General features: G+C 44.3%; 1 protein-coding gene across 1 annotated transcript; it reads right to left on the bottom strand.

The window, feature by feature from the left end:
* Positions 1 to 2856: 2856 nt before the first annotated feature.
* LOC130703496 (uncharacterized) lies at positions 2857 to 6519 on the bottom strand. Its single transcript, XM_057524954.1, has 3 exons — positions 6323 to 6519; positions 3586 to 6253; positions 2857 to 3021 (listed from the first exon to the last, which is right to left on the bottom strand). The coding sequence occupies exons 1-3, from the start codon at positions 6517 to 6519 to the stop codon at positions 2857 to 2859; spliced, it is 3030 nt and encodes a 1009-aa protein (XP_057380937.1).
* Between the last annotated feature and the right edge of the window lie 8462 nt (positions 6520 to 14981).

The following is a 14981-nucleotide window of genomic DNA, read 5'->3' as shown; positions in this document are numbered from 1 at the left end:
TCCCGTCTCTATGTTCAATTACAATAAAAGTGTCACCACGCTGCAGTAGTTGTTCTTACTGCCTAATTGGTTAACTTCAACGGGTTATGGACCCAGCTCAAGTTTTTTTTTGGCCATCCTGTTCTTTTTTTAATTGAGAACTTTTTTTGTTTGTTCCCAAGTACTGAAATGGCATCTAGTGTGGTATCTTTTTCGTCGAAGGATATAAGTCATGTTGTGAAATTCGATGGTACTAATTTCCCCTTTTGGAAATTTAAGTTTTTTCTCGTTTTTGAACAACACAATTCGTTAAGCACTGTACTTGGAGACGAAACCAAACCTCCTCCTACCAACGCAACTGATGCATGTGGTGTGATACATACCAAAGAAGAAGTCAAACCATGGTGTTATCGAGATAATGCTGCAAGACTTGCTATTGTGGCCATTATTGAGCAAGTATGGCAACATTCTTTAATTAATTGTAAAACCGCCAATGAAATGTGGGAGAGACAAACCAGTCAGCATGAGCAAGCTGCACGTGAAAATGTGCACGCGTTACTTCCGAAATTTGTTGAAGATGCCTACCAGAAGGGTCATGACGTTATGTCTCACGTCAAAGCTCTTGAAATGTTTGTAAGACACTTGAAGACCTTGGTTCGCCACCTACAGAGGCCCAAATCATCACTAAAATCACGTGCACTCTTCCTCCAAGTTTCAGGCCATTGCTGTCTGCATGGGAAAATTTGGAGACCAACAAGAAAACTTTACTCACGTACTTACTACGTAAGACTCCCCCCTATTCGGCTAATCAAGGAAGAGAGTATGAACAAGGCATATGGTGACAACAGCTCCTCAGATGCAAATTTTTTTACTAAACAGTCTGGTTTTAAGACCAAAACTTAAACAAGTAAGATGTTTAAGCAAGAAAGATTCAAGAGAAAGTGTGAGTATTGTGATGGAGAGAACCATACTGAAGAAAGATGCTGGCAAAAATCATTCGATCTAATAATGGCTCAATCGCTAAAATTGAAGGACGGTGAAACACAAGAAGAGTTCGCTCACCACCAGTTCCCTACTCAGCAAGCGGAACAACATCAAGAATGATCTGGTGACTATGTTTTTCGATCTCGATAGTTTTCTTTCAAAAATCAAGAAACGGAGTTGGATTGCTGATTCTGGAGCAACAAGACACATGCCTGATCAAGAGTGGTGTTTCATCAACTATATACCTGAAACCGAAGGGACTTGGCCCGTCTCTGGAGTAGGCGAAGACTCTAAACCTTTACAAGTTGCTGGCTACGGAGATGTTCCTGTTGTGTGTTGTGTAGAGGAGAAACTACAATCGTGGGGTCCTTCAGAACGATTTGCACATTCCAAAACTCGGTGTCAATCTATTTAGTATTAAAGCAGCCACTAGTAATGGTTTCAAAGCAGTTTTCAGAGATTGCAAAGTTGAAGTCATCAAAAATGGTGGAATTCGTTTAACAGTAATGAGTAATGAAAATGACCTTTACACTCTTGAAATCATTAGCTGCAATGGAAAGCCAATCACGCTTCAACCTCAAATGGAATCTTTTTCAGCCCTGGCGAAATCAACACCCCAGTCAATACAGCTTTGGCATCATCGTCTTGGACGACAATTTCATAGCTGTCGGTTTTTTTCTCAGCGATGATTTTAGGAAAGATTTGGTGTGTGAAGGGGTGCCTATGGAAAACATCATCGTCTATCTTTTCCCACCATTGGTCGAACCACAGGCAAGAAGATTGGTTAACTGATTCATTCAGACGTCGGTGAGCCGGTTTCAGTTCCATCTCCTGGCGGGGCTAAGTATTTTTTTAACCTTAAAAGACGATTATAGCAGCTACAGTGTAATTCACTTCATAAAACAAAAATGAGAAGAATTTTTTATCTCTTTAAGCAATTTGTCAAAAGGGTAGAAGTTGAAATTGGGACTCACGCTGTATGTTTAAGGAGTGACAACGGCGGCGAATATGTTAGCAAGGAATTTGAAACATGGCTTCTTAAAAATGGCATACGTCCTGAAGCAACAACCCAAGTAAGCTCCGCTTTTCTTCCCTGCCGCTAGAGCTCTGGGCTGAAGCATCCTACTGTGCTTGTTGCGTATCTCAAGTTGAGAATAGCAATTGCTTTACTTGAGTTAGTTTTAAAGCCCTAAATTCCCTGTTTGCACAATTAAGTAAGACTAAAGAGGTTTCAATACTTTATTGACAACAAACAAAGGAGAGGTTCGACGAGAATGGTCGACTCTGCGTGGAATAAAAAGGGACTCACCGATGGTTACAAAAACTAACTGCCCTGAAAGGGACTTAAAAGGGAACCTAGCAAGGTAACAGAAAAAATGTACTGAGGCAGTCGAACTTCGTTTGCCTTCAAGAAACAAAAAAAAGGAACAACAAAACAAAAGCCGGTCGACCCATAAGGGAGCCCTCTACCGGGTCCTACCCCCACCGATCAAATCGGTGACAGCGGGCCCTTGTTTGGCACTTCGACAAACAACATGAGGTTACAAAACATGGCATGTAGAACAAATGAAACTTCTGGACTGTAAAATGAGAAGAAGAGACAAAGGTCGACTGAAACAAGAGAGGAAAAAAAAGGAAAACTGAAGGTCGACCAAGCTGCATTATTGGTTGCTCTGGCGGGTGACAAAATTGGCTTTGCAAAGCAGCTGATGGTGGGATGGGCTATTGCAGTGGAAGCAGTGTCGCATGTGGGTGCAGCTGGCCCCAACATGCTTCTGCTCCCCGACGAAATCCCCCCTTTCCCAGCACCTAAAGCACAGCGAACGCCGGGCGATCAATTTTGCCCGTTCAGTGGCCGTCATCTTGCTTACGAAGATCTCGCACCGATCGATGTTATGGGGCAGTGCGGGTCCTGGGTGGTCGACAAAACACGGCACCGACGGGGTGAACCGTGGGGCGGTAACCGTTGGTGGTGAAGAAGTGGGAGTCGACGGTGGAGAAATTTGCCCCGGGATACAGCGTGGTGCAATGACCGCCATAATTTCCTTGCAGATCTGCCTTGTAAGCGAATTTCGACGGCAGATTAGTGCACAAAGAGTTTCTTGGCACTGGCGTCTAAGGGACGATAAGTTAATAAAGTCCAGGTCTCCTCTTCTTTGTGGTCGAAACTCTGCAACACACTTTTGAGTTTGAGAGATAATTCCTTTTCACGTTCGTCTAGTTCGTCCAAATTAAAGATTTTATTTTCACTGTTCGATTGTCACTGGAGAAGAATCACTGGCACTGAGTTCGACACAATTTGTTCGACACGAGAAAAGTTGGGACGCTTGGGAGGTCGACTGACACCACTGACTGAAAATTTCACAATGTGGCAGACGACGCTCGAGAGTAACTTAAATTACCCTTTGGTTATTTCAAAAGTGTCTACTAGGGGGCGGTCCTTGATGACGTCACGTGTTTTGTTAATTACGGTAATTGGATGGATTTTTCTTCCCTTTCTTCACTTTTAAGTGAGTTTGGCAGTGGTTGGCCCGTTTCAGATGTGATTTCGTTTTGCGTTAACAACACGCATAATCTAGTTACAGGACGAGTTAAGGTATTTTTTGCGCCGGAAATTTTTACTTTAGCTACACGTACTACATTGTCGGACGTGCTAGGTAAAATTTCGACTACCTTTCCCAATGGCCACTGCCCCCGAGGGTTTAATGGATCGACAACAAGTACAATATCGTTCACTTCGATGTTCTTGTGACTCGTGGCCCATTTTTTCCTTTCGGTGAGGTGAGGTAAACATTCGGTAATCCATCTTTTCCAGTAGTGGTTGACAATAAGTTGACTATGTAGAAACTGGTTTCTTGAAATGTCTACGTTGTCAAGATCGACGTATGCCAGTGGGATGTACGGCATTGGTCTGGCATGTAGGAAATGGTTCGGAGTGAGAGGGTCGGGATCTTCGAGGTTTACGCTGAGATGAGTCAGCGGTCGAGCATTAAGCAATGCCCCGATTTCAGCCACAACAGTATTTAAGACTTGATCACTGACGACACTATTTCCGAGAGTCACTTTCATAGCTCTTTTGCACGATTGCACGAGCCTTTCCCACACTCCCCCGAAGTGAGGTCCACTTGGCGGAGAGAAACGCCACTCAATGTGTCGACAAGTGAATTGTGCTTCCAGGTAGTCTTTGCTGTTGTTCAGTTCTTCGACTGCCTCGTTCAACTCCCTTTCTCCAGCTACAAAATTTGTGCCGTTGTCGTCATACACAACGACTGGCTTTCCCCGTATGCTGGAGAATCGAGAGAAGGCCATTAAAAATGCCTCTGCACTGAGGCTAGCAGTCACTTCTAGATGTACTGCTCGGGTTGTGAGACACGTAAAAAGGCAAATCCATCTTTTTTCGTGCCGTCGCCCTCTCCCTCCTACTTTGACAGTAAGTGAACCAAAATAGTCGACTCCTGTATGGGCGAATGGAGGCAGGAAAGGCGTTATGCGATGGACTGGTAGCTGAGCCATGAGTGGTGCGACTGGTTGCGCATTTCTCCGCTTGCAAGGAATACACTTGTTGAGTATGGACTTGATTACTCTTCGTCCAGAAGGTATCCAATACATTGCTCGAAGTTCGCACAATAAGCGCTCGGCATTCATGTGGTAATTTCGCACGTGAGCGTCCCAGACTATTAGACTTGTGATACGTTTCTCTGGAGGTAAAATCACTGGATGTCTTGTTGCATAGTCTACAGGTGCTTGGCCAATTCGACCGCCCACTCGCATCAGGTGTTGTTCATCGATGAATGGTCGAAACAGTTTGAGTTTCGACCGGTTTGGCAGTTCTTTTCCCCTTTCTAAGAACAACACATCTTCGGGGTATGCCACTTCTTGTGCACGTTGAATGCACGTTGCCAAAGCTGCTTCAGTTTCGGTTGGCGTCAATTCTCCTGAAGTCAACTTTAAATTCTTCACTCTGGCACAACAGTTTAAAATGAAACGTAAACACCACGCAAGCACTCGTTCCAGACGCACTTTGTTTGAATAATATTCTACGCACTGGTCGATCACATTGTCAATGGGCTCCGTTTTCATTGTGTAGATGTGAATGGCTTCGGGATCTTGATGGTCGTTGTGCTGGATCTGATCCCATTTTGGCGATGATGAAGGTTCCAACAACAGAAAGGCTGGCCCTTCGTGAAACTGCTGCAATTCCTTGAGGTTGTCGGGATCCAATCCTCTGCTGCAAACGTCTGATGGATTAATGACTCCTGGAACATGGCGCCATTGTCGACAGTCGGTGTTCATTAGAATCTTTCCAATTCTATTTCCCACAAACACCTCGTATTTGACGTTGGAAGAATGGATCCATCTAAGAACTGTCTGAGAGTCGACGTGAAACGTGATTTGACTCAGCTCCAGGTTCATTTCGCGGCAAATTATTATGGCCAGGTGCAAGGCTTCGACGGCTCCTTGAAGTTCAGGCCGAGGGATCGAAAGCTGCTTTAACGGCGCGACGTGCGTTTTTGCCATGATGAAAGATACGCCAACCCTTTCACTCGCGTAAGTTGTTCGCACATATGCGACTGCTCCAAACCCTAGTTGACTGGCATCGGCAAAGATGTGCACTTGCTGGGTTGTTGGGCGCTCTTCCTTTCCTAAGCATCGAGGAACTGTGATGCGTGCTAAATTAGACAAGTTTTGACACCATTGTTGAAATTGGCATTTCAAAGGTTCGGGCAGCTCTTCATCCCAATCTAGCTTGGCTCGCCATACCTCTTGAGTCAACATCTTCATGGCGAATACTACTGGAGCAACGAATCCAAGCGGATCGTATACTGTGGCCACCACACTAACGAGATTCCTTTTCGTAGGTGTGGCGTGTAATTGGACCTTTTCTCCCACCTTGAAAGTGAACGCGTCAATTTCACTGTCCCAAAGAATACCTAGGGCTCGATCCATAGGCAATTTGTCCAGGTCTAAATCCAATTTCGGATTAGCCAGGCCTAAGGGTTTGAGCGCTGCCAGGACTTTTCTTGACGACGATGACCACTTAGTGAGATTAAAACCCCCCAGCTGCAACAGTTCTTTTAGCTGGCGGGCCCGTTTGATTGCCTCATCTTCTGACTCGAACGAATCCAGATAGTTGTCAACGTAAAAGCTTGTTTTTACGCTGGCTGCTGCATCTGGAAATTTCGTTTTGTGGTCTTCCGCTGTTTTGTTTAACGCAAACAAACAAGTTGACGGTGAAGAGACGGCTCCAAAGACGTGGACTGTCATCCTGTAGGTGAGCGGTGGCGACGTGCTGTTTGGTCACCGGTACAAAAATCGAAAGGCATCTTGATCCTCTTCTGGAACCAAAACCTGATGATACATCTTCTCGATGTCACTGCTGATGGGAATTTTGTGCTTGCGGAAGCGCAAGATTATTCCCAGCAAGTTCAGGAGATAGTTTGGACCACGAAGAAGATTTTTATTCAAGGAAGTGCCTTCACACTCCGCCAAACCGTCGAAGACCACTCTTGTTTTTGTCGTCGAGCTCGTTGAGCTCTGAACACCATGATGAGGCATGTAATTTGTCTTTGGTGTTCTCCCTTTTGCTTCTTCAGTAGATAAGAGCCTTGGCGAGCATGGCCAAGGTTGATGTACTCTTGAATGACATCGTCGTAACGCTGGGGTCTCCTTTGAAGCGACGTTCAATTTGAAAAAGGCGGCTAAGCGCCATACTTCAATTGTCCGGCAATTCCGGATGGTTGACCTTCCACATTAGACCAATTTGATGGTGATTTCTGATGTATCTGGAGGTCCTCTTCAAAATCTCCTCTCCCCGTCGGTCTTCTGCTGACCTGAGTGTAGGAGGCTGTACAGAGTCTTTCGACTCCAGCCTCCAAAACCGCTCGACGATTTCGGAAAGGTTCCTTTCTTCTTCTCTCGATGTGATGTGGGCTACGTAATGGCTTGGTTGCTCCTGTTCACTTTGCGGGCCCACTTTGCCTCCCAGGCACCATCCAAATGGCGTGTTGAAAGCTACCAGTCCGGTCGACCCATCCATCGATGTGCGTGATTCGCTATGGACGTGAGCGTTTGCTACATCGAGGCCAATTAGAATCGTAACTTGGTCGGATTGGACTTCTGGGAGCTTTAGGCCTTGCAGGTGAGGGAATGCCTTTGCTTGTGCGTCCGAAAAGGTCGGGTTTTGAGAACTTGTAGATTTTCTACTGCATACGCCCTTCTTGCCTGGAACGAAATCGATCCGTCTCGCGAACTGATGACGAAGTCCACGATGTGAGCATTGACTGGAGTAACTCCTCCGTCGTAAGATGTCACGTTGATCTTCCTTGTTGGCCCTGCCAAACCTAGTTGAGTTCTGGCCACGTCACATCGGATTAAGGTGGAGTCGCTTCCGCTGTCTAAGAATCCGAAGGTATCGAAGACCCTTTCTCCGTGTTGTAGACGGACAGGAACGATTTTGAAAAGCACTCGACGTGGTGTGTCCAGTCCAGTGCGTGATACTGCGCCAAGGAAGGCTTCATCGACTTTGTCGTCGAAAGTCACTCGACGCGGTGGTTTCGATTCTGGTGTGGTCTTGTAGTCACTAGAGGTGCTTGCATTGTTTCTTGTGGAAAACTCGGAACCATGAAGCAACGTCGAGTGTCCTGGATACTTGCACCCTTTGACCGTACATCGAATCGATTTGACTCTGCAAGCTCGGCTGGTGTGCTTTCCTGTAAGGCATCGGAGACACCTGCCTGCTTTGAAGACTGTCTCCGCCCTTTGCGTTGGAGACATCTGCTTGAATGCGTTACACTCCTCGATCTTGTGTATCGCTCCTCTGCAAACAAAGCACGTTGAGTTGCCTCTTGTTTGGCTAAACGAGGTTGTATTGGGTGGGCTCACTGGTTGATGGCTCACTGGTCAATGGGGACGCTTTCCTTCACCTCTTCCTTTTTTTTTACAGTTTCTCACATCATATTATTTGGATATACGGTATTTGTACATATTCCTAAGGAAAAAAAGAGGCAAGTTTGATCCAAAAGCAATAAAATGTCATCATGTGGGCTATTATGAAACACAAAAAACCCTCAGGGCCTGGGACCCTGTAAGCCGAAAAGTTTTTATTTCCAGATACATCCTTTTTCAAGAACTGAATGATCAAGCCGGTCAAGTTGAGCAGCCAAGCAGCTTTTTTGATCTTTTGGTGAATTCCTGTTTCGTAAAGGAAATAAGGCTGTGGCAAACCGCCCAACCTAATGTATCCGTTCAACCAGATAGCACCCAGGAGGAAGCAGTTACACCCAGGGAGTCTTAAGAAATTGTAACACTGAGCCATGAAGAGGTCAGCAATAAAGAGTTTGCCGGCGATTTTTAGTCCAATAAAACGCAAGAGCTCTCTCTCGGGAAAAGAATCCGAAAACCACCTGTGAGATGGATTGAGGACTCAACAAACAAGTTCTACGCAAAATTTGCTACAGTGGGTGTCGTAGAAAAGCCGAAAGATTTAAAGAACGCTGTAAAGTCCCCTCAAGCAGACCAATGGGGTATGGCATTCAAGGAAAAAATAAATTCTTTAATTAAAACCAAACCTGGACACTGACGACGCTACCATCTGGTAGACAAGCTATTCAAAATAGATGGGTATACAAATTAAAATTGAATGGAGATGGAGAAATCCATCGGTTTAAAGCCAGACTCGTCGCCAAAGGTTTTACTCACCTTCCCGGAATTGACTTTCACGAAACTTTCTCACTAGTTGTAAAATATTGTCACACTGAATTTGCTTTTAATTATTTTTGTATTTAAACTAGAAGAGTACAATACAATACGTGTCTTTCAACAAATCCATTACCAAAAATGGAAAGGCTAGGAGACGACCGTTGGATCGTCATAGGGGCACTAACAGATGACCCAACGCTCTCCGAAGAAGAAAACGAGTCCCTAGCAGACAAGAAAAAAACTTGCAGCAATTGGAATCAGCTAATTCAGAAGCTCCAAAGTGCAAAAGCAAGAGTAAAAAATTTTGTGATGAACAATGGAAAACTCTACAAAGAAACTATTAAGAATGGAAAAAGTTACAGAAGATTATGCGTACCTGTTGACTACCGTGAAAGAATTCTATACGCATACCACGAGGACATCGTCTCCGTTCACCTTGGCATCAGTCGCACACTACAAAAAATTTGTGATCGCTTCCACTGGCCAAAAATGACATTAGACATAGTTTGTCATGTGCAGAGTTGCGTACACTGTCAGAGCAAGAAAGGAGTTCCAGATAAACCTCCAGGACTTCTACAATGCATCAAAGTGGAAAGACCATTTCAAAGAGTAGGAATGGACCTTCTAGGGCCATTTCCGCTCTCCACAAAAGGAAACAGAATGATCATAGTCGCAGTTGATTACCTAACGAAATGGGTTGAGTTAAAAGCCATGCCCACTGGAAAGGCAGACGACGTTGCAGAGTTATTTGTCCAGAAATCTTTCTACGCCATGGGGGTCCAGAACAAATAATCACGGATCGAGGAAAGGGTTTTATCGCCGATCTAACTCAAGCTGTCGTCAAGAAACTACTCACCAACCACAAGACGACTTCTAGTTATCACCCCAAGGCAAATGGAGCAGTGGAGAGGATGAACCATACGTTGGCTGCAATGCTGTCAATGTACGTCAGCAGTGATCAACGAGATTGGAATGAAACCCTACAGTACGTCTGATTCGCATACAACACAGCAAGAGAAGAATCTACCGGATACTCACCATTCTTTCTCCTCCTACGGACGCGAGCCCAGACTTCTTATCGCCTTGGAGTTGGGGGCAGATCCAAACCCATTGCTGGAAGAAGAGGAAGCAACAATGGGATATGCAAGTCGTTTAATAGCTACTTAGCTGCAGCTAGAGAAAAAGTGAAAATCAGAATGGAGCGTGTACAGCAAAAACAAAAAGAAACCTACGATGCACGCCATAGATAATTGTCATTCAGAGAAGGAGATTTGGTGTTGATCTACAAACCTGTGCGCAAAGTGGGAAAATCATAAAATCTTCTTCATCGTTGGCTAGGACCATTCAAAGTGTTGAGACAAACCACACCATTGAACTATGAAGTGATATCGGCAACTGGCCGAGGGAAAACAGATATCGTTCACGTAGTGCGGATGAAGTCATGTCCATGGAGCTGTGTCATGTACTGGCATCACCGAAGAAGCCTCAGAGAAAGAAGATGAAAATCAGCAAGAAAAAGAAACAGAAGATATACCTGCTTCAAGTGATCCCCAACGTCAGGCTGACTCAGAAGAAATACCAATTCAACAAAGTAATCGGCACCGAGGAAAACGATGTGGTCACGCCTACTCCAGAACTGATCACGCCAGTTTCAACCAGAAGACCCGCTCGTAGCAGAAGACCTCCAGCCAGATATTTAACTCTATTGGTGCCGTTCCTCATTTTTCTGCTTGGGCCACTGTCAAGCAACACATTGATCCCGAGAGAAAATGCTATCTTCAAAAAACAAACCGATGTCGCATTTAGTGAATCGTCCTGGACCATTGTAACAGATCTTGATTTGGGACTAGCCGACGCAGCAACGGCATACTTAAAACAGAAAATAGCCCAGCAACAAGAAGTGGCAGAAAAGTGGAAGAATGAGGGCTCACGATCACAACAAATAGCAACCAGAAGAATCGCTAGCAGAGCGCAAACAATCCTGAAAGGAATGGAGAATGTAGACCACTACACCACACTAGTGCAAGACACTCTTTTTCAGTTATCGAATAGTTCACTTCCGACTTGGTCAGTAAACGGCTGGCGTATGCAATGGGACGTTCTGCTTCATCTGTGCGCTGGGCTAGTGCACCTCCTATCCCGTTAATTTCCATGGGCATGTCGTAGTTGGGATGGGCAAAAACTGGAGCTGAGGTACGCGCTTTTTTCAGGGCATTGAAACTGTTAGCCTGATCTTCTCCCCACACAAACGAAATTTCTTTCTTCGTGAGTGACGTGAGTGGGCGTCCAATTGAAGCAAGACCTTGGATATGACGTCGATAGTACGAACATAGGCCCAAAAAACTTTGCACTTGTTTAACTTTGTTTGCTGTTGAATGGCCTTCACTGGGTGATGGGAAATTCGAGACTGCCTCGAGTTTTTCAGGATCTGGTGCTACATCGTCTTTTGAAATCAGATGTCCCAAAACTTTTAGTGTGCTCTAGAAATGAGCATTTTGACCATTTTTGTTTTAAACCAGCTTTAACAAGGCAACCCAGCACTAAGCGAAGTCGAGTGTTGTTGGAAAGTTACTGAGTAAATTATGACGTCATCCAGGTATATGAGACATGTCGTCCAGCGAAGTCCAGCTAAAATCATGTCCATGGTTCTCTGAAAAGTGCCAGGGGCATTAGTTAGACGAAACGGAAGAGTGTGAAACTGGTACAATCCATCTACAGGGATGAAGGCTGTCTTCGGTCTATCACTGCTAACCACTGGAACTTGGTGGTATCCTGCTTGCAAATCCATGCTTGAAAAAAATGTAGCCCCTTCTAACCGACTCAGTGTATCAGCTATGCGTGGTAAGGGGTAGGAGTCTTTTACTGTTACTGCGTTGAGTTTGCGATAATTTACACAAAAACGCCAAGTTCCGTCTTTCTTTTTCACTAGAACCACTGGGGAAGACCAAGGGCTGTCAGGCGGTTCGATTACTCTTGACGTAACATTCCTTCAGCTTGATTTTGAATTACAGCTCTTTCCTTCCAAGCACTTTTGTAAGGGAGTTGATGTATTGGGGATGCGTTTCCTGTGTTAATGTCATGTTTGACTACTGCACAGTATCCCAAATCATCTTCATTTAGTGCAAAATGATGGATAAATTGTTTGAGAATTTTTTGTGTTTCTTCTTTTTCTTCCTTTGTTAGACTCGTTCCAATTCTTCCTTCGAGGTGTCCTTAACAATTGCTTTTTATCTTGATTCAAATCTTGTTCCTCAAATGAGGTGTCCATCGCTAGGACTTCTTGGCTTGTTTCTACCTCTTTTGTTTCAGGATGTTCTTCTAACGTCCCTAAAGACACTCCTTTTTTCAGCCAAACCGTTTTCGGAGACAAGTTAGCAACATCAATTTTTTCTAAATCGTTTTGTACTAGTGCATGACCAGTCGATAGGCTACTTGTCGCTAGTAATGACTCTTAAGGTGTCACAATGCAGGAACCTTCCATCTTGCTGGAAACTGTTGTTGGAATTTGTTTGATTGAGTATGCTGGTATCTCTTGACGATCTCTTGTAACCAGCCGACAATCCTTAACTTCTTTTGTTTGAATAAGCGAAATTGCTGCAAGTGGTGACTTCCCTGTCGTAAACGACAATTGTTGTGATTCGTAATCGATGTGAATAGCTCGAAATTGTTCTAGGAAATCATTTCTCAGTAGTAGTTCAAAACCTGACATTGGCATAACTATCGCGTTTCCTTTAATAGTTTTGCCTTTGTGAGTTACTACAATGTCAGCCGTACTCTGGGGAATTTTCGGTCCATTCCGGGGATTTTCAACGAACCCCGTTTTTTTAAATAATTCAGGAGAAATCACTGTAAGTGCAGCACCTGTATCAATCAATGCCGTTGCAGTTTCTTTGCCGCCCTTTACTTTTTCTTTAATCAATCTTGCAGGGTTTAAATTTTAAATATGGTCTTCTGAACTATCTTTGTTTTCTTCTGGCGTCACCAGCTCTTGAACACCTGAGCTTACAGATGGATTCTATTTTGAAGTTGTCCCTGCCCCAGCCGGGCCGTTGTATTACTCTGATTCAGGATTTCTGAAACAGTTCCGGGCAATGTGCCCTGCTTTTTTACAGTAAAAGCACTATGGTTTATCGCTTGTAGTGCACCCTTTTGGTCTAAAAGACCCTCTTGGTTTTATTTGCTCTTGACCCCCTTGTTTAAGCATTTCTTGAGCGAGTTCGCGCACCGTCTTTATAAGATCTGCTTGTTGCTCCGGGTAGACCACTGAAAGATTTGGGACTTGCTCAATTGACTTCTGATGTTCTGTCGTCGGATCCCTCCATCCTCTAGCCATCGACATGACCGATGCCTCCGTATGGGTTTTCGTTAATTCCAAAAATTGTTCACACGTTTGTGGTTTCATTTGATAAAGTTGTTTAAAAAGTGTTGGCCGAAGACCTCTAAAAAGATGCTCTAGTCTGTTGGTTTCCGACATATTCGGGTGGACCAGTCTGCAAAGATTAATAATTTCGTAGTAGTACCTAGTGGTCGGCTCATCCACTCCTTGGGTTCTACTTCGGAGTCTAGATTCTTGAAAAAGACCCTACGAGTTTGGCTGAAAATTCCTTCAAAAATATTGAGCGAAGACCAGGAACTGCAGGTCTAGCTGGCTCTTCCCCAACAGCCGGTTGTGTTGCCATGTCTTGCCAGTCGGTCGGTACTTTTGCACACAGGAACCAGTTTCTTGTCGCATCATCCAAGTACATGGCAAAATTGTTTCGTTTGTCCGCGTCCTCCCAACCTTTGTGGTCAGCAATTATCTCGTAGCGCTCTAACCACTGACGAGCGTCTTTGGTTAGAGTTAGAGCGGTTGGGTTACCTCGAAAAATAGGTGGACTTACATACCTTCTTACAGCCGCTATGGCTGTTTCTTGCAATTGTCTTGGAGGTCTAAAAATATGTTGTTCTGCTACAGGAACAACCGGGTGCGTGGGCTCTGTTAAATCTTATTCCGAGTCAGAACTTGATTCTAACTGTCTTGCAGGATTTTCAAACTCTCTCTGGCGAATCGTCTCTGTAGTTGATGTATCTAAATCTTCTCTTGACGTAGAAATTTCTGAATCTTGTGCCTCGTTAGTTGCTGTGGTCTCGTTACCAGACAGCGCGGTGGGCAAGTCACGAAGCGGGTGCAATCGTCTACTTGGATCCCAAGGGCAACTAGGTAAACGTAAGCTACTGTTCTTCTGCATCGACTATCTTAAAGCAGCACTAATTCGTTAACAACGGGTAACGAGCTGCATCTCCACTAATTGTCACACTGAATTTGCTTTTAATGATTTTTGTATTTAAGCTAGAAAAGTACAATACAACACAGAAAATAAAATGTGACTATAACTTTACTTAACTCGAGCGAGCGAATGTTAACAGTTAGGAAGATCCGCGAGAACTAACTCTAAAATTTATGGGTTTTTCTACCCCAAGACTGATATACGCCCCTTCTCTAGAACTTAGATAAATTCTTAAACAAACAATCTTTGCTAACCTATCTGCGTAGGTTACAGCATCTTTCGTGGGAAGCTGTACCTTGCGCAATTACGACGTCGGTTATCAGGTGTTTTCCGAAATGGTAACCGCGTCGGCTATTTTCCACTCGCGACAATATGAATCACTACATACTCTTCTTTCCATAGCTGCTGTTTTGGCTCATGAGATGTTGCAGCTCGATGTCAAGACTGCGTTTTTTAATGGAGATTAGACGAAGAATTATATATGGCTCAGCTTGAGGGATTTATTTTTCACGGTCATGAAGAGAAAGTTTGCAAGCTAAATCGGAGCCTATACGGACTTAAACAGGCTTCAAGATCCTGATTTGAATGGTCATCGAGGCATTTTGAAATTACATCTGATCCTGGTAATTGTTTTGTTGGGATTCAGATAGTTCAGAACAGATTGAAGAAAACGATTCACAATTCTCAAGAAAACTACATTAAGCGACTTCTGGAAAAATTTAGCCCTTCCCACTGCAGCATGCGCATCGTTACTGCTGATCCTTTCACACGCCTGTCAAGAAATATTGGGAGTGACCCACCCACTAGTCAGACGTTATTGGAGCCATATTGTGAAGCTGTTGGATCTCTAATCTATGCTGTATACGAGACCTGATGTAGCCTTCGCTGTTAGCCAGGTGTCACAATCTCTAGTTCGCCGACCCAGGCCCATTGGGAGGCGGTTAAACGCATTTTTTCCTACCCGAAAGAGACCATGAGTCATGGAATCATTACTGGAAATTTGTATTCTCAAAATATTCTTCTAACTCATACTTCCTCAAACTTAGACGATAG

This window comes from Daphnia carinata, chromosome 7 (assembly GCF_022539665.2).
Source record: "Daphnia carinata strain CSIRO-1 chromosome 7, CSIRO_AGI_Dcar_HiC_V3, whole genome shotgun sequence".
In the NCBI taxonomy this organism is placed as follows: domain Eukaryota; kingdom Metazoa; phylum Arthropoda; class Branchiopoda; order Diplostraca; family Daphniidae; genus Daphnia; species Daphnia carinata.
Note: the sequence above shows the minus strand (reverse complement) of the source record. Positions and strands in the feature narration are given on the sequence as shown.